This window comes from Etheostoma cragini, chromosome 5 (genome assembly GCF_013103735.1).
Source record: "Etheostoma cragini isolate CJK2018 chromosome 5, CSU_Ecrag_1.0, whole genome shotgun sequence".
NCBI classification, from domain to species: domain Eukaryota; kingdom Metazoa; phylum Chordata; class Actinopteri; order Perciformes; family Percidae; genus Etheostoma; species Etheostoma cragini.
Window position 1 is genome coordinate 1,742,951 of NC_048411.1, and position 19,284 is coordinate 1,762,234.

A 19,284-nucleotide genomic window follows, 5' to 3' on the forward strand; every position below is an offset into this window, starting at 1 on the left:
GCATCTCCTAGTCAGGGGCACTGCGTAGCCTCCAACGTGCATCTCCTAGTCAGGGGCACTGCGTAGCCTCCAACGTGCATCTCCTAGTCAGGGACACTGCGTAGCCTCCAACGTGTGTTTCTTGAAGTTAGAATCACAGCAGAAGGAGAAGATGACGATACTCAGGACATTCATCAGCCCTCTAAGAGACTAAGTCGGAAGCATGGGCATATTTTGGCATATATTTTAAAAGAATGCCAAAGGGCAGTTGATTGAAAATAGTTATCCTGTAACATATTGTTCTTTATGTCTTAGCTTGTTTGGATTTGTATCATTTAAACTTGCACTACTGGAAATGTTCCCAACAAATAAGCTGTTTACATGCTGAACCCTTGTTCCTTTGATGTCAAAAGTTGCATTTTTGATTAGGTTTTGCCTGTATTTTTTTAATATAATAAAACACTTAAACTTTTTGAAACTATTTCAACTTGTGTAGGTCTATCACTACTTTCTAAACATATTGAACACACTTTTAAAAATACCACGATAATACCAAAAACCGTGATCATTTTGGTCACTATAACCATGCGGTTACAGTTTCATACCGTTACATCCCTAATGTTCACTAGGCATCAGCCAACAGCTTTTTTTTGTAGTTTGGCTAACTCAAAATAAATGTTCACACAACTGCTAACAGCACTGATAACCTTGATTTAATGGGGACACTCGGGTACAGGGAGGTTGTAAAGAGTTTGTTTTTATTGTCACACTGTGTGCTGGCTTAAACCTTTAGTGATTGCTAGTGGCACACAAAAAGTGCAAGCATCTACAAAAGAGTTTTTTTCCCCTTGACATAATATCAGTACCATGGCCGAGCAAAGCACTTTATTGTGAAGTATTCACCTTGGTTTGCAGGTCAGCATTATTGAAGTACTTATTATTATCCCCCCCACCCCCCCTACCAACTGAATGAGTCTGCATAGCTAGAAAAAATGACCTACACCCTCATGCAAACAAAACATTGAAAAGGGATTAAAGTGATGCGAGGGCTGAAGCAAGCCAGGCTTTCAGAGCTCTCTCTTTTGCTGTCTGTCATTGAAGGACACGGCTGAAAAGGAAAACAGCCATTACTTAATGAGCCACTTAAAGAGTGCCCTTTCTATTTAGATTTCATTATTTTTATTGTAAATCCTTCACAGCCCTCGTCTGTTAGCCATTTATACAGAGCTTCTGTGGCCAAGTGCACTATTATAGATTAACCAAAATCACAGGGTTGCAAAATACCTCAGCTGAATGACAAATATTATTACTATGAAGTTATCTCTCCAAATCATTTCTTTTTCTCAAATTGGTCAAATGAAATATCTTTTGTTAACATTGTTTTGTAACATGCATTTATCAAGCAGTTGAGGAACCAGGGAGGGGTTATGAGAAAGCAAAAAGGGGGGGACAAATCAGCATGGGATAATTACTTCTAATCCATCGCAGGCTCTGACACAGCATCTTAATCACAGCGTAATTACATCCTGTCATTCAAAGCAATGAAAACACTGAGACAGGAAGATGGAAGACAGCTCGGAACAACGAGCAGGAAATGGATATATGTATATGTGTGTGTATCTACAACAAGCTACCAACGTGTTTTATGTTCCACTTAATATGTGTCAGCTATGTTGTACATGTCTGCACATTTCGGCAATTCCTCACACGCCTGGGTACCTGAAAACAAAGAGGCTCTTATTCTGAGGTTTTTATAGTGCTGGTACATTCAGACTGTGGAGTGATACCTCAAAATAGACAACTGACAGGGCTTCACAAAGGACCCTCAAGGGCCGGCATGCATTTATATCACTTCCTTCCAAAAAGTACACCAGAGCTGCTGGCTGAAAGCCTCAAAAAATAAGGAACTACAGATACATCTCTTTTCTGCCTGGGTATGGCACTCCAATATTTTTTTGTTACCAACTTAAATGTGTCCTACCACTCACTGTGAGAACTATTAAGTACCAAAAGCAGACATCAGATGCACGCTCCTAACAAATTGTTTGATCCCGCAGCATCCGATTTAGATCACAATTTCCCCAACTTAGAGCAGTTCATGGAGGAAAAAGACTTTTGGTCCAGTGTCTTAGGCCTGATCTCTGAGGTACTTTGCAGTCATTTCACTGAGATCATCTCGGCTGGAGAATATTTGAGAGGTACAGAAGTTTCCTTGTTAACAATGTTTAATGGGAATGTGCATTCTTGAAGTCTAACAAGCATGTCGGACACATGTCCTTCCTCTTGAACAATTGCAAAGCAAGCATTTTGGAATATGTAAAATCCTACATGGTTAGCATCAGTATCTGCCTGTGGTCTTCGTCGATGCATTTACGGGTGCATTGCTACGCCTTGTTACCGCCACCAATAGCGTGGAACTGCTAACAGGAATTTGTATTGCATCGCCTGCATGCATGTTCAATTTGATTCAGTTTCATGTCTGAGCGCTTTCATCTCCTCCTTCTGCCATTATTCCAACTTCCAGAAACACACAATTAATCGTTTTAAAATCACGATCTTAATTCACCCTGTTCACGATTAAAACAATTTTAATGACTTTGACTCCAATTTAATTTCACTACTTTCTTCTGTGAGTTTTAAACACAGACTGTATAAAATAGGTTTTAAAGCGCTGCAATGCTTTCCCTTCTCTTCATTGAAGCCTCGCCTCTATGTTTACAGGCTTGTGGTAATGAGTAATGTCCCAAAAAAATCTGTCTGGTACTTTTGTTTTGTCATGGTTCACGTGCTCAATAAAAATTACACGTTATGAAAAAAAAATCCTGGCAGAGAATCATGATATCAATTCTAAGCTGAACAATCGTGATTCATATTTCCCCCAAATTGAGCAGGCCTACTGGAGGCTACTCGGTTTGCACACCATGGTAATCCACCGTGATAATGATATTTTTTTATAAAAAAAGGTAATTGTTATTGTTTTTTATATCGTTGTTTACCGTTACATCCGTAGCCACTAGCAACTGAAAATGTCAAACGACCCCCGGGGCCTTTACAGCTTAGTCTATACACCTTTGATACATTAAGAGCTGAAATTATTACTTGTTCAACAAATTAGTCGGTTGAAAATGATTCAGCAACAATTGTGACAATCAAATAACAGGCAAAGATTATTTGGTTCTAGAATCCCAAATATGAGCATGTGCTTGTTTTTGTTCATCTTTTTATCAAATTAAACTGAATCCCTTTGGGTTTTGGACTGTTGGTCTGACAAAACAAGCCGTTTGAAGACATCAACTGGGATTAATCAGTAATGATAACAATTGTTTGTCAAAGCCCTAAAGATCCTACACATACATGTGTTACAGCTCTGAGCTGGCCTCCAACTCCTCCTTTGTTTGACTTGGGAGTCTGTGAACTGAAGCATTTTCTGCACTTGCAGGGTTTCCTCTATGTTGATACGCTGATGGCGGCCTGCCACGGTGAAATTTCTACCGCCATGGTATCAGAAATAGGGCAGACGCACAACAGGGTTTCCGCTACGTATACCGCGCACCGCCGCTTCTTCAGCTGTTTATGAAAAGTCATAATTATACAACTCTGCAGAGCCGTCTGTTCTACTGAACTCAAGCCAACTGTCATCCGCTCTCTCTCCCCGAGCAACTGGAACAGTGACATGACGTCCTCACTCGCAAAGTCATGGCAACCAAGTAAACAACTGCGCCAGTACTACTTGTCACTCAATCTTAGGCAAAGTGACAAACAGCAACGAAAGCTGCGACATGAAAACCGCACTCACGCGGGGAGCGAGACGTATGACAGCTACAGTTTGTCGGAAAATAGCATTACGGACACTAAAAATGATGGATTTACTGTTATCAGAGCCCAGATGAGACAAGAAGCTAATGTTAGCGAACGCTGCAGCAGACGCTGGATTTGTCCGATACGCTGTATTTTCATTACCTAGCGGTTTTAAAACCGTTTTCCAGGTTAGGGCGCAACATGAAAAAAGGAGCTACTAAAGTTCACTCTGCGTTTTGTTTTGTTGTTAAACTGTGTGTAAAATGAGCGGTGACGTCACAGGTTCCGGTACTGTCTATTTGCTAGATGGTTTCAAGGTAACAGTGGGTTGCTAACATTAGCAGATAAGCCCGTTGAAAGCTACGTTATTGTTCATATTTTGGCACGATTTTTCTGATTTTAGGGGTCATAGTGACTGAAAGTGTGGTGTGAGATGCTAAAAAGAGAAACTACACGCTGTTTTCAGGAAATGTTAATTTTTGACGTGGAACCTCCCCGCTGCATCTGAAAAAACTTCAAGAGGAAACACTGACGTGTCTTTTATGTCACATGAATCCTCCACAGCGGAATACAGTTTGGTAGTAACAGAGATGATCGCCATGCTTTTAGATCCACATGAACACACTTCCACAACACACTAGAACCTTCCTTGGGTGGATATATTTAGGTCACTGGTTGATGGCTTGGACAGATGCACAGTGAAGGTCCAATCCTGTGTTTGTGAGTGTGTGTGTGTGTGTGAAAAGGCTTGTGAATGTAACGATGCATTTATCAGCTGTGCTGTCGCCTACAGTGTGTGGCAGTTAAAGAAAGCCCGGGGGACGTCCCACTGGCATTAAGAAAGCTCTCTCCGTGGGATGCGTCAGCCAACAAGCAGGGGCGCCTCGGGGGGGTTGCTTTGTTAATTAAAGCTGGAGTTGTTTGTCAGTGCCGGCATATGATGCACAGCGCTATCACTGTCGGGGGAAAAGAGAAAACACGAATCACGATTCCTGCAACAAATGTGCTGCCTCACCACAGAAGCAAGACATCGTACTACAGCAACGACCACTGTGGCTTAAAGTGTCACTATCAGTTTGCACTGTGTTACCCAACTGCCCATCAGGGCAGAGTGAACGCACAGAGCTGACCACAAAGAAAAGATGGGGAAAGATAGATTTACCCACCAACCAAGATCTTTAGTTAACCCATTAATCTCAAGAAAGCACATTCGGGTGAAGCTCAGAAGGCCGCAAGAAATATCTGCATAGGTGCTACCAGGGTGAATTATTAATTTTCTTTGGCAAGTATTGTTCTGACATGAAGTGTCGTCAGGATTGCTCTTGAGTGTAAGCTGTGCTAATGACTGCTAATAAGGGACACATGGTGTTATCTGAGCGAAAGCAGTGAGACACCAAGTAATGAACGCTATGGGAGTAGTGCTGTAAAGGTGCAAGTGTGGTTATTTTGGGGGAAAGCCTAAAACTAAAAATTGAATTCTTTGAGGCCTTCATCCGAGCACTCGACGAAATACTGTAGAACGTCACATACTTGTAGCTGGAATGTTGCTGGCTTAGATCCATGCACCAGCTGGGAAAATATGGGTGGAGAGAGGGAAGCTGCTTCCCCAACAACAACTGTCAAGCTCCCCTAGGGCAAGGGACTTCATCTCCCATATTGCTTGGCTAAAACTGCTTCAGTGACTAACAGCACATGATGATTAGTGTAAGTGTGTCAAACAGGGCCATAAAGAAAAATGTAGTGTAAGATGAGATCTATTTTCTGAATATTTAGGTAACAGATGACGTTTTTTGGGTGACTAAAATAAGTCACATATTTCCATTAATTGTAGTTTCATAGTGTAAACTGTTTATGGAGTTAACAAGGGAACTATCTAAAATGTACTCTGCCTGTAATTCAGTAACAGTTAAGTTGGCAGAGGGATATGATGATGATGATGATAATAATGTTGAGTTATAGTTAATGCTAACAATGACGAGTGTTACAGTAGGAAAACTTCCCTGGATGAATGAAGAGAACGTCTCTAGATCCCATCAAGAGCTTTTATTTATGCAACCAATGTTTTTGTCTGGATGCCTGGCCTTTCGGCTTCCTGCCCTCGACACCGATGTAATATCACTAAATCAAATAAACCTAAATCCCCATTAGAGTGCATTTAGAAACTCACGCTGCGAAACAAAAAGCCCAAACAAATCTGTGAATTCATGTCAAAGCAGATGAACAGAAGGATTGTGGATTAACGAGAGGGGATTTGCCACCACGACGTCACTCACAGAGCAAATGGAGCAAATCAAACATCTTATTAAAAGTGTGACAGAGGGATAATTGTGTCATTTTTATTATCTACTCACTTGTTCTATGCACAGAGGGAGACTTCTGGAGGGTTTAAGCAGCAGAGGGTAATTGTTTTAAAACGCTGCTGTCAGGTAAAAGCCTTCTATTTCCAGGGGCTCGGTTTTTCCGCATTTGAGTAACAAGTAATTCTCATTCCAACAAAGATTCATAAAAACCACCCAAACTGTACATACAAGTGTTTTTTCCTCTCACCTTGGATAGGCCAACAGAATGTGCTTATAGTATTGGAATCATCACGGAATTATCCCTAACATTTCTTTAATCACAATAAGGGGCCCAGGACAAAGCAGGACAGCTGTGTTTGCACAGTCCATTTACACAGGTAAGTAAGCGGCTTTCCTATGAATAAACACGCCATGATCAAATGTGGTCGCGGCTGCAAATTGCTTTTGGCTGTAATGAAACAGGTTTAAGGGAACGGGCGAGACCCCTGTACAGCCCAAGCCTTCATCAAGGGAGCTTGTTCCTATCAGCGCAGAGCCAGAATATCAAAATCAACACCCTACTGATTTTGCTTATAGTCAAAGTGATTTGGGAGGAACCCATAACCTCTTGCACATCTGTAGCATCTGTGCACAACTTACACTAAACTGCTATCGAATCATAGTGACAGGCAGCAACCAAAAGGTGACAAGGATTTTATGACACATGTTCATCCTTGAGTGCAACAGCAAAGGGCTTAGATAGAGATTAAAAGAAACAACACCAAATAAATATTGCTATGTTTGCCGTGTGGGCTCATTGAAGCCAGAGAGGATGGATATGGATGTTGGCAGAATGCCAATGGGACAGTAGCCTGACTGAAAGGCCTGACATAAACACAACCGTGCTGGCCATCAGTCACTTGGAAGAGGTCAGGCGGACCACACACTCCCTCCGCCGGGGGTGAGCGAGCTTATCCGAGCATGACGCAATAGGTCAGAGCTGTTCCCTGGCCAAACGCTGCTGCATCCTCCTCATAATTGATGAGCAATTAGCACAGGTAGTGTAGGTCATGAGCTCCACCGTAGCGTACAGTGAGTAGGTGAAAGTGTGAGTCATGACCGATCATGAGACATTTCCAGAGGACACACATTTCAAACTCTGCATTTCATCCCCAGTGATGCAACTTATTACTGACAACAAATGTGATCACCGCCGTGACGTACAGTAAACGGTGTATGGAATATGGATATAGTCAACATGCTCATTTCTTTCTCCCTATGCAGGGAAATCAAGGACCAAAACACACACACACACACAAACCTGTGCACATCTCATGTAATTGCACCAAATCCACCAATATTATTTAATAAGCGCAGTCCATTTGCATGCAAATCAGACCAATTACCAACAAGTAGCTGGCATGAGAGTATTATTTCACATAGAACCATATCATGCCTCATTTGCTTAGCCTTGAAACATAAGCTCCTAATCAGACCACACTGTTTTCTCTGTTCAACATGGATTTAGCACTTAAGTAAGAAAACTATTACTGCTCGGGATAGTGTCAAAGAAAAATTGAATCATTATCTGACTTAATTCCCCTCTCAAACACAAAGAGGCAGCGGTTTCATTATGACAAGGCTCCAAAGAGAAAACCTTTTTGGAAACACAACCAACAAAGGCAGCAGCCGGGATAAGATGTGAAACATGAACAAGACTGACGTCTAGCCCACACATGAGGATATTCCTAGAGGTCAAAATGGCAGGGCAGCGGGTTGACAGCAGCGGAGACACCAGCATGCTGGCAGAAGATGCCAGTAAGAAGAGCTCTGCTGCTATGACATCCTCAAAGTCTTTCATAGTCAGCAGCTGTCAGAAGTGGCAGCCGCGCCGCACAAAGGGCAGAAATACTCAAAAATACAACATCACAGCACTCATCCAAATCAATAGGCATGGGCCCCAACACACATTTTCATTCATATCTCATCCACATTTGACAACAAGTAAGTTCATCTTAGGGAGGCACTGCTGTAGCCTTGTTGAGGCACCAAATGGGGAGTTTTTGCTACTTCATGATGCTCTTGAATCTCCTAATGTATCATTATGGGATTTTCTTAGGTGTAACATGTTTAATCTCTATTGTACTGTAGCTACATAGTTTCTCGTGCTGTGTGTTTGTTTTAAAATAATTACAGGATAACAATATCTCTTTGTGGTTAGGGTTCATGCACACTAACACCCCTCCTCTTTTCCCTCCCCTATCTGCTTTCACACCCACTCTAAGCGCCGCGAGGGGCTGAGCTACATGGAATAGCAATACAACTACAGATGACCCGGACAGGTCAAACGTGTTAACAGAGGGGAGGTGGTGGAGTGAGTGTGTGTATCTTCCATGTCATATATGCAGAAGGACAAGGTTTATATGTCATGCAGTTATTTGGGGGGGCTTTTCTCTTTATTTGATAGTGACAGTTAATAGACAGAATAGGGGGAAAGAGATGGGGGATGACAAGCAGCAAAAGGGCCGTAGGTTGGACTCAAACCCGGGACGCTGCAAAGAACTCCGCTAACAAGGGGCACTAGCTCTTACTGGGTGAGCTGGAGGCTGTCCTGTCACGCAATTTTGCTATGAATATCTGTATCCAACCATTATATTGAGTTAGCACTATGTAGGAGTCAATCATGACTGATTAATACCGTTGCTAAGCCTACATGGGAGGTTGTCATCAAAATGAGGTGGCCTGTGGTATGATCCACTGGCTGTTAAATGAGGTCATCATCTGAAAATATACAGACCTCAGTGGGTGTTTAATATGTTAGCTATGTTTTTTAAAACAAGTGATTTATATCAACTACAGTAGTGCTGCCATTACCAGACTGAGCAATGGACACACACACACACACACACACACACACACACACACACACACACACAGGCCTGACTGCCTCGTCAGTCAGCCTGATGTCCCACAGGGAGCAATGTTTTATTTTTCATTTGGAACATCATGAGATAAAAGAGATAAGAGGATGTCACAGGAGAGCCTCCTTTCTTCCTGACATAATTCCTTTGACAGTGGATGTACCAGAGCCTAATGACAGAAACACAGTTATCAGCGCACGCTGTATCAGCCTGGAACACTTGAATGGCAGTTTATCAAAGAGCAAAATGTCAAGAGTGCACTCACAATGAATAAAACAATCCAAGCCAGAGCCATAATACCCACACAAACACACACACATGTCACCTCTGGTCTACAATTTACCATAGAAAGGAAACTGGTGTAAAAAAGAAATAGACAAAAATAACAGGAAGAAATTCTCTCTCTCTCACGATTGGGCATACTTTGTCACACAAGGCACTATTTTAGTCTGTCTGCTGGAGCTGATGCCACATCACATAGCCCACTGACTGCACTGCCAGTGGTCAAACATGCAACACACACACACACACACACACACACACACACACACACACACACACACAGCAGTTGAGTTTCCTCAACAAACCATGCCCTGCCAATGATTAACATCTCATTTACCAAGCCTTCAACTTATGATATTCTGCAAACAGAGTTTGTGTGCTGCTGTGATTGTCAAACACTTTCATGTCAAGGACTCCAAGCAGACACACATTCAGCTCCATGGACCAAGCAGCCCAGTAAAAGAACACTGGTGGTGTGTATTGAACTCTACAGCTGTCAACAGCAATGTGTGATGAGAAACAAACCAGGGGGGGCCTGAAACTCTGATCTACACTATCAGATGATTAGAAGAGTCTTCCTTATTGCGTCTCTGATTGGCATCATGTCAACTAAATAAAAGACAATAAGACTAGTCCTCAGTTGCTCTTGAGTGAGTGGGGGGCCTCAATGACCCCCACTTTGAGAATGACTCCACTGATGAAGAATGCAACACACACACACACAAACACACTAACAAACAATCAACCAACCAGGTACTGATCCGGTTCCTCCTTACCTCCAGACGGTCCAGGCTGATGAAACTGGCGATAGCAAATCCATCAATGATATCCTCCTCCTGCGAGCTGGACTCCCGTCTCTTCAGCCGGGGGGGACGCGGAGCTCTGGGGGCGGCTGCGGGGTGTGACGCCTTTTTACCATGCCGGGAGGCGGCGTCCATCCCAGGACTGTGTCCCTCCCTGTCGGAGCAGGAGGAGTTGGGGTCGGGGCTGCGGGCGTCTCTGCTTCCTGCCTCCCGCAACCTCCGCACCCTCTCCCGCTTGGATCGGCATCTCCGACCCTGCTTCAGTTTGCCATCCATGTTGTTAGAGAAAGCTTGCAGTGTCAAAAACAAACAGAAATATAACTCCACAGGACGGTGATCTCGCCTTAACGCTCGCTGCACCGTGTAATAACAAGTAACTCACACACTCAACTGTCAATTGTAGGCTGCGCTATAACGTGAAGACATAGCGCTGGGCGCGCGCGCGCGTGTCTGTAATTAACAACGCAATTATAGCCTTATAACACTCAATGACCTTGAGTGTAAACCCCCCCAATCTCCATTACGATAAGCAGATGTCCAAGTAGCCCACTCGGGCGAGAGAGAGAGGGCAAAGCGACGCGGATCCACACGCTATTTTGTCACGAATCTGCACTATGTCGACGCGGTATCCGCCAAAGCAGGTGCAAAACGGCGAAATAGTTCAAATCCACGCATTACAGCCGCTTTGCAACTTTTGTTGCATCGGAATAATAACACGCGATGTTAAAGCCTAACCTCGCTGCATACCGCAGACAGCGCAGAGAAATCATGTCGCTGCCCGTTGTTGTTTTCCACCACCACCCCGATCCATGATCCAGGGCTGTCAAATAAAGAGCTTTGGATACTCTCCGTCCGGAACAAAAACGGCAGGCTAACGGCAAGTAGGCTACGTATCGACTGTGGCTGCTGGATGAGTGAATAATCCCGTACGCGTTTGAGTTTTAAACCATATTCCTCTCTGTGCTTCAGGGGCAAATGGATCCCAAGTCCGAGAGCTACTTATGCGCAATATTTCCTAAATGATCCGAACCCTCCGAATAAGACAACCATCCAGTGTGTAGCCAAACTCCATGAGGCGATGAAGCGGTCTATTCCAGTTTAGATAATGTTGAGTTTCCTATAAATCCACTCCGGTCCGTCCCTTGGCTGCTCAGTTGCTCAGTGGCTCGTGGTATTTTCTATTCGCATAAGAAGGCTTTGATAAGTGTCCTTAAAGCGACAGGAGTGATTAAAATCACCCCCCACCCCCACCCCCCCTTCTCTATTTCATTCCCCTCATCCGAAATTAAGAGACGCAGTCAAGCTTCAGAGAACCCACATAACTGACGTATTTCCGCCACCTCTGGCCTACAATTTACCATAGGAAGGAAGCTGGTGTAAAGAAAAAAAAATAGAAAAAAGAAAACAGGAAAACAGGAAAAAAAATCTCTCTCTCTCACTATTGGGCACACTTTGTCACACGAGGAACTGCTTTAGTCTGTCTGCTAGAGCTGATGCCACATCACGTAGCCCACTGACTGTGCTGTCACTGGTAATACACACACACACACACACACACACACACTTTTGACAACTTCTCCATTCTGATGTTAGACATCATCCCTCAACGCTGAGTTCCCCGGCACACAACTCCAAAAAAGTTCCACTTCATTGTCAGATTATTGTTAAAATTTCACAACAGACAGTACATATTTGAAAAATTGATTGTAAGTCTTACCCTGCCCCGTGTGCCCGCAGCTTTTGGGTTTGGTGTGTTTCCCAATCTGCAGTGTTGGGACTTCCAGGGGTCCCTTTGGGAGTTCCAGGGAGTGCTCTGCAAAGTACAGCACAGCTTCATCTGCTTTCGATCAGCAGAAATTAGGGCAATGACATTATATAATCACACGTTGTGTAACAATTATTTTCATTATAAGTTACATTGCCCCTTACTGTATAATAACTCCATCTACACATAAATGAACACCTATTCAAGCCTTTATGATACTACGTTTAACAAATCAATGAGTGGCAGGCAATACTGTTGTGTGGTGTAACTTTTATTAATAATATTTTATGTTTTTTTACATTTAACAAATCAATATGTGGAAGGCAATAATTTGTGGTGTGCTTTATATTAAAAATGTATTTCTTTTTATATTGCAAAACAGTGGGCACACCTGAGCCGGGTGTGCAAAAGTCTAACTACAGTCTGTGACTATGTATTTGTAATGTGACAGAAAAATGTATCATAAACTTGGAACGATATCAACAGTAAATGATAAAAACCCTCCCTTCCATCTTTGAGACAGGACATCTTAACTGTACCATCAATAGCACATGAAAATATAGTACGAGAACACTGAAAATGATACAGATATCAATTGCAGGTAGAGTTAACTTTCAGAGGAAACAGCATACAATCAAGTTGCAGAATGTGGTGCCTCTATGGTATGTGGGGTGGCAGTATCTCAGTCCGTGGGGAGTTGGGTTGGGAACCGGAGGGTTGCTGGATCAAGTCCCAGTCCTGACCAAATTACAGAGTGTGGACTGGTCCACCTCCTGGGAACTGCCAGGTGCTCTTAAATAAGGCACCATTCCACCCCCCCCCCCCCCCCCCCCCCCCCCCCCCCCCCCCCCCCCCCCCCCCCCCCATCCGCTCAGGGCGCTGGTCTGGCTCACAGTCTAGCCCACTAACTCCGACATCTCTCCATGTGTTCATGAATAGGTCCTGAGCATTTGTGTGTATTTCAGGCCTGTGTGTAGTGGTTACTAACAAAAAACCTCCTGCTCCTGCTCCACCCTTGAATAAAGGAAGCTTGAACCTGCCATCTTTTATCCGTGGTTTAATTCCCACTAAGATAGCCTAAACTGCACCTGAGGATATACATTAAACTGTCAAGCTGTGTGTAACTTAATGGGTAGAACATACAGCAGCAGAGCCTCAGGGAATGCATTAGGATGGATTAAAGCATGTAGCAAATATAATACAATTATAAATGACAGGAACGATAAAAAAAAGTCTGACATGCAACAAAGATGAGGTGAATTCACACCCTGTATGATGCAGGAAAGTGCTCATAATATGCACCTTAGCTTATTGAGTCTGCAGCTCATCCCGTGTGGCTATCTAACAAGAAAAAACGCAATGGACTACATCGGGACAGTTTGTGGCTGTCATTAGTAAGAGTCAGATGGAGACGTGTTGGGAGAAGCACTGAGGATGAACATTTAATATCAGAGGCTTACTGGTAATGATCTCATACCAAAGTGTGTGAGCTGGAAAGAAATTCACAACACTCAGCCAGTGTGAAATATCGCATAAAAGAATCCTCTGGCTCATTATTTGATCTTCACAGTACAGGAAGGCAGCAAAGAGCCGGACTGAAATATGTAGGCAGTTAGTGCGGTGGTTCAGGTGTGGGCAATTTCTTTTATGGCAAAAATCTTCTGTGAAAATGGCAAAGCAATGCAACAAAATGCTAAACTAAACTACTTTTATGTAAATACAGAGTGTGTTGCAGGCTAAATTATCCCAGAGCACTGTAGGTGATTAAACCCGAGGCTGCACTGAGTGAGTGAGTGAGTGAGTGTGAGGACGTTTATAGGATACGCTGCTGCGTCAGGTTTACACTGTGTAATCTAAGCGCAAATACCAAAAAATATTACACTTAGACTCTGCTTGCAACTGGCTGCGGTTCAAGGCCCATAACGAAGAATGCCCTTGTGTGCTTTTCATTCCGAGCAGCAAATCTGAAGAAGTGTGTTCTACCTGTATGTTGCTTCAGAGAACAATAACCAGGTGAGTAGCACATCAGGCTAAAGGGACCTTTCGGGAACCTGAGACGGTATCATTTCCGTTTTTACGTTAACCTCTGTACCCGCTGGGAATAAACCCCTCTCTGTTTGAGCAGCTTTGCAAGAACTAATTCAGTAAGGAGATTAAAAAAAAGTGGGAACAGGTACGGAGAGAGAGCCGTGGAGGAGAGGGAAGAGATTACCTCTGTTTCTTCCATGCTACTATTTGCTGTGAGCTTAATCCATAGCTACAGACTCTGAGCTCCCACATCGCAGTCATTCAACACTAGTCTCTTTGAAACGCTTAGACCCGGCTGTGCTGAAAGCTAAAGGGAGGGAGCCTGTCATGCTTTTATGATGTTTAAGTGGCAGAATTGTTTTTCTCTGCCTCTGCCACCACGATAAGGATTCATTTGATGTCGCTGGGGACAAGGTGCTCCTCGCTTTAAAGGGTTATTTTCATTTGAGATGGTTTGAAGAGTGTACTGTGCGGTGTAGACACAGGATTGAGAGGTGAAGGATCAGAAGCAAGTGATACAAATAAATAAGAATCCTCCTCAAGTACACACCGTATCTTTTGTAAAGAATATAGCCCCACAGAAATCAATAAGCCTAGATTTCACACTGGAACACAAGGCTGCTGTAAGACACAAATCCTTACACTGTTGTGAGGAAAATGATTTCTGTTGGTTTCACAACATAATTTGTGCACCATCAGTGTATGAGGACCACAATCAGAAGGGACGGGGTTTACCCCGTCTACGTGCAAGGTGGTTGTTTCTTTTAACTTCTGATGCCACATTTTTTGAGTCCTCACTTTTCTACAATATCTGTGCAAAGAACATCATTTTTGCAAACAAATGATGGTTAGGGTTTAAGGCTTGAGGTAAACCGATGATCCTATTGCAGTACTTTATTATCAAATAAAAAAACAGCAACAACAGTCTGGTATGTCGAAAAGGCAAACACTGATGGTGGGTCTGTGAGGGGACACTCCTCCATTGAAGTCAGACATGCTACATTTACATCCAACACCCAGACACTGGACGTGATCATAGGGAGCAGGAGTTTCTAAGGAGACCTTAGCATTTAGGAGAATGTCCAGAGTTTGGTAATCCAAACTTTTGCTGCAGTGCCGCAAGCAGGCTGACATGTTTGTCTTTGAGTGAAATGTCTTGACAGTTACTGGGAGGATTGCTGTGAAATTTGCTACAGATACGCATGGTGAACAGCGAGTAAGGTGATTCCCTTCATTTTATTTTTAGCGCCACCAGCAGGTCAAAGCTTTCACTTATTATGTGAAATATCCCAACATCTATAGCATTGTTTGACACCAACTTTTGTACAGACATTCACGTCAGCAGAGGACGAATCCTAATGACGCAGCTGATCCCTTACCGTCATGAGACTGGGGATTGTCATGAAATTGGTCAAGACATTTACATCACCCTTCAGGGTGAACTGTTGCTTTTGTCGCTCTCTAACTTGTCATCTAGCGCCACCATCAGGTCAAACAATTAATTTGTCCAATACTTTGGTTTATAACCCAATTCCTGCAAAACTAATGAGATTCCCATCAGCCTAGACTATGATGGTTAGATTGCCAGCGTTAAGATAAAAGCACCTCTGGGAGTCAGAGTGGCCTCACAGAGCAACCAGCATGGCCGAATCTCAGTCTCCTTCTTTGGAGGACTGTCAATTTGTCAGACATTATTTCCGACTGTTTACCTAAAATGATTTCCCATTGTTTAATAAACTAGAAGCAGCACGCTCATTCTATCCATCAGAAGCAATGACAGCCAGCTGTTTGGAATATGGACTTGTTGGATTCTAACATCTCAATGTGCTGCCCTAGCTGTCACTGAGGAATTACTGTGAGGGAAAACATAAGTCTGTGGCTTTATGCCTATAGGGCTTTCTGCTGACTCGGCGACACATCATGGAGTAATTCACTAGTTTGGTGACAATTTACAGGCAGACTCAACAAGAAACCCGCCTGGGGGCCTCGAGCAACAAGCTCTCTCTCGTGGCCAGCTATAGGATTGCCTGGGCCGGGCCCACATGAAAAATTAACCTTCTCCCTCCACAGACAGATCTTGCACATCCTCTTTGCCAGAGAGCCTCCGTGCACACTCCCCTCATCTCTTGTCCTCTTCTCTCCCACTGTCCCTTTCTTCCCTTCTTCATTTCTCTTGTTGTCTCCCCCCCTGCATGCTATCTGCACAGCCAGTGTTGTCTAGATCTATTGTGGAGCCAGTGCTCGGTATCTTTGCTTCAAAGGCAACAGCTGTTTGTTTCATGTGGAACACAGACAGTTATTTATAGACTGGCAGACTTAGCATGAGCCTATCATACATTGCATGTGGAATTTACACATGTCCCTGGCCCGGTGCCATCAGGTGGTAATGAATCATCAATGAATGGTTTACCACTGAAAGTCAAATGGAAGTCACCAACTCAAATAAGTGAGGTAACAACAGGGGATTAGTCAATAAACTGATAGAGGTGTCAATAATTTAACGGAGTAGGTTGTAAATCTAAGTGCCTTTGGATATTTTATACATCTGGGGAGCAAAGTTTAATCAAACAGGGAGACTGGCCCCAGAGCTGTGTGGGTGAGAGCTGAATTTATTGGCAGTCCTTGAACAGGCTGTAGGGTTTTTATTACAGGCATCATTCAGGGCAAAATTAGCAATGTGACCTGCTATCTTAGTGAAATAAATTGAGTTAAGAGATTGATGTGGATAAATGTCACGTTAAATGTCATCATAAAAAAAACTCTGTTTCTTTGAATTATTGCAAGCCGTGAGGGGATGTGTTTCTGTTCCCATTCTCTATTTCTCAATCTCTTTTTTCCCCACTCTGAGGATCCTTCAGTCAAGAATTCCCCCTTTTCTTGTTTTGGTTCCAGGCATTTCTCAACATTTTGAGTGAAATGCCATAATGGGGTTTTTATTGATCCCTGATGTCTGGTGCCCTCACTGATGCAAAAGTAACAGTGCTCTCTGCCTCTCCAAATCACATCAACAGATGTTATGACAGCAGCACAGCTTTTCATAAAAGACTCCAAAAGGAGGTCGATATTTCCCCAGAACTGTGCTTCGATTTCCGTTGGTTGGTGAAAGGATAAAGTGAGGACGTCATCGGAGTATATCACAGTGATAACTATACTCAGTACACACTTAGCACCTACAGTTTACCAGGATTAGCCTCCCATTTATTGTATTTACGATGTAGGGGTAAAGACAGTCAGTTAAGGCAAATCTTTTTGGAAAAAAAATTTGAAATCCTGATTTGTTTGAAGGGGTGTGCATAAGACTGGTAAGACACTGTCATTACCAGGACATGACACCGGTCATGAGCATGAAGGAGTTTTTATGAATGTTTGTGGCTGTCGTTATTAAGTGTCATTCGATAAATTAGGACACGTTTATTGCAAAGTTGGCATTGTGTGAGATGTTTGTGTTATGAAAACTTGACATTGACCTAGACAACATAAGCTGTTCATTTCTTTGCCGTTTTCTTACTTTTTGCTCTCATGTTTCTCTATAGAGCCTCCCCTACAGGTTTCTCTACACAGCCCCCCGACAGGTTTCTCTATAGAGCTCCCCCTACAGTTTCTCTATAGAGCCCCTTTACAGGTTTCTCCCCCTATAGGTTTCTCAACAGTGCTCCCCTACAGGTTTCTCTAAAAAGCCCCCCACCCTCACAGGTTGCTCTATAGAGCCCCTTTACAGCTCCTATGTTTACTTATGTCTGACCCCTCCCTCTCTCATTCTTTCTCTGTTCCTCCGACAATGCTTCTGCTTTTTTTTGCCAGCTCAGCCATGACGATAGTGTGAAAAACATCACTACCTTGTTAGCTGGTTCCTGCAACTCGTTACATCGCAATGTCACCTTGCAACTTTGCGCCGTTGGTTCACCGGCCCAAAGTTGCAAGGCCAATGACTCCAAAGCAGTTCAGTTAAGGTTAATTAAGCAAAAAAAACTATGTAACAGACAAACTTGAGAAGTATCAATCTTCTAAACTTACTCTGGCCTAAAAAATGAACAAGTGTATATCCCAAAATGACCAACTGTTTCTCTGACTATGCAGTTTAGTTTTACTTTTTTTTGAAAACACTAATGCACCAAACACTCAAACAGCAACCAAACCTTCGCTAATTAAAAAGCACATTAGCTAAAAGGTCGATGCATTCCCTTAAGTAAAATTTAGTGGATTATGTAAAATATCAATTTTTAAAGTACTCATATATTGTGAATGGTTTGCATGACCGGGTGAACCAATGATTAGATGGTGATGTGACCTGTGGCTAAGTGGAGGAAGGAAGGCAAATAGAAGGTGGAATTACTCGCTCAGGGATTAGTGTCAAAGTCTCAAAAAAGAGGCAGTTAAGGATCGTCTGTGTTACTGTCGCAGCTTTTCTGTTACGGTCTGACCCCAGTTTGCATACATAGGACTTGGTAAATAACTTAGAATAGGCCAAGTTCACCTAACTAACCTAACACCAGAAACTGCAGTGATCACTTGTGCCAAGTCACAACCGCCTCGCCAAACCCCACACACACACACACACACACACACACACACACACACACACACACACACACACACACACACACACACACACACACACACACACACACACACACACACACACACACACCTTTCACTTTGGCCTCACTCAGGCTTTCTTCAACACGCAGCAATGTGATAATGTACCCTGTAACTGCTCCACAAGTGGCAGATTTTACTACCTCGACTGCCGTGTCACACAATGCAGAGGTGATGTTTTCTTGGTGCCACTCAACAGGCTGACACAATGTGACAAACTGTCACAAGGGGAGGGCTTTCCAACCCAGGTGGTTTAAACGTGTGAATAAGTGAGCATGTGACGCCGAAAGAGAGTACCAGAGAGAGAGAAAGAGAGACTTTTCACAGCTACGCTGTATAATGAGCACATTGTTAGACATAGACTGACTTTATTGAGCGAGATTTTGTTGCAAGGCTCAGCTATAGTTTCTCCTTGACGCTGGGAAGGACCTTGTGAAGCAGTGGCCAAATGCTTAGTTACAGTAAGACATACATCTTGTAGCAGATTGAACATCATGGTTCTTTGCTGCCAACCATTGATGCTGTGCAGAGTGTACAACAAGATGTGAGCATTTACAAAAAAACACCCCATCAAAACAAATGCTGTTTGTCCCTTTGAGCAGTGCTGATATGCATTATCTCAAGTGTTAATACAGTGCATACATTGGAATTGCAACTGAGAGGTTTGCTGAATAACAAGTGAGTGGGAAGAATAGAAAATCAACGACTGGCAGATTGAAAGTTAAAAGGCTGTAAAATGAGCGTATGTTCAAATAAAAAGAGAGGCTGTGAGCGGGTGTATTATACTCTGCTTCTTATAATGCTCCCCTGGCTTTCACAAGGCTCTTCATTAG

The 19,284-nt window shown here is 43.2% G+C and overlaps 1 protein-coding gene across 13 annotated transcripts in view; it reads right to left on the reverse strand.

Moving 5' to 3' along the window:
* Nucleotides 1–18,431, reverse strand: part of fbrsl1 (fibrosin-like 1) — a 294,241-nt gene extending 275,810 nt beyond the window's left edge. For 5 of the 13 annotated variants that reach the window (XM_034870782.1, XM_034870776.1, XM_034870777.1 and 2 more), the window contains exon 1: nt 10,036–11,660. In XM_034870782.1, coding sequence (XP_034726673.1) covers nt 10,036–10,338 — 303 coding nt within the window. In that variant the 5' untranslated portion in view covers nt 10,339–11,660. Of the gene's footprint in view, nt 1–10,035; nt 11,664–18,394 lie in introns of those variants that run through there. The other 8 variants (XM_034870772.1, XM_034870773.1, XM_034870771.1 and 5 more) reach the window with 6 other exon arrangements.
* Nucleotides 18,432–19,284: the final 853 nt, after the last annotated feature.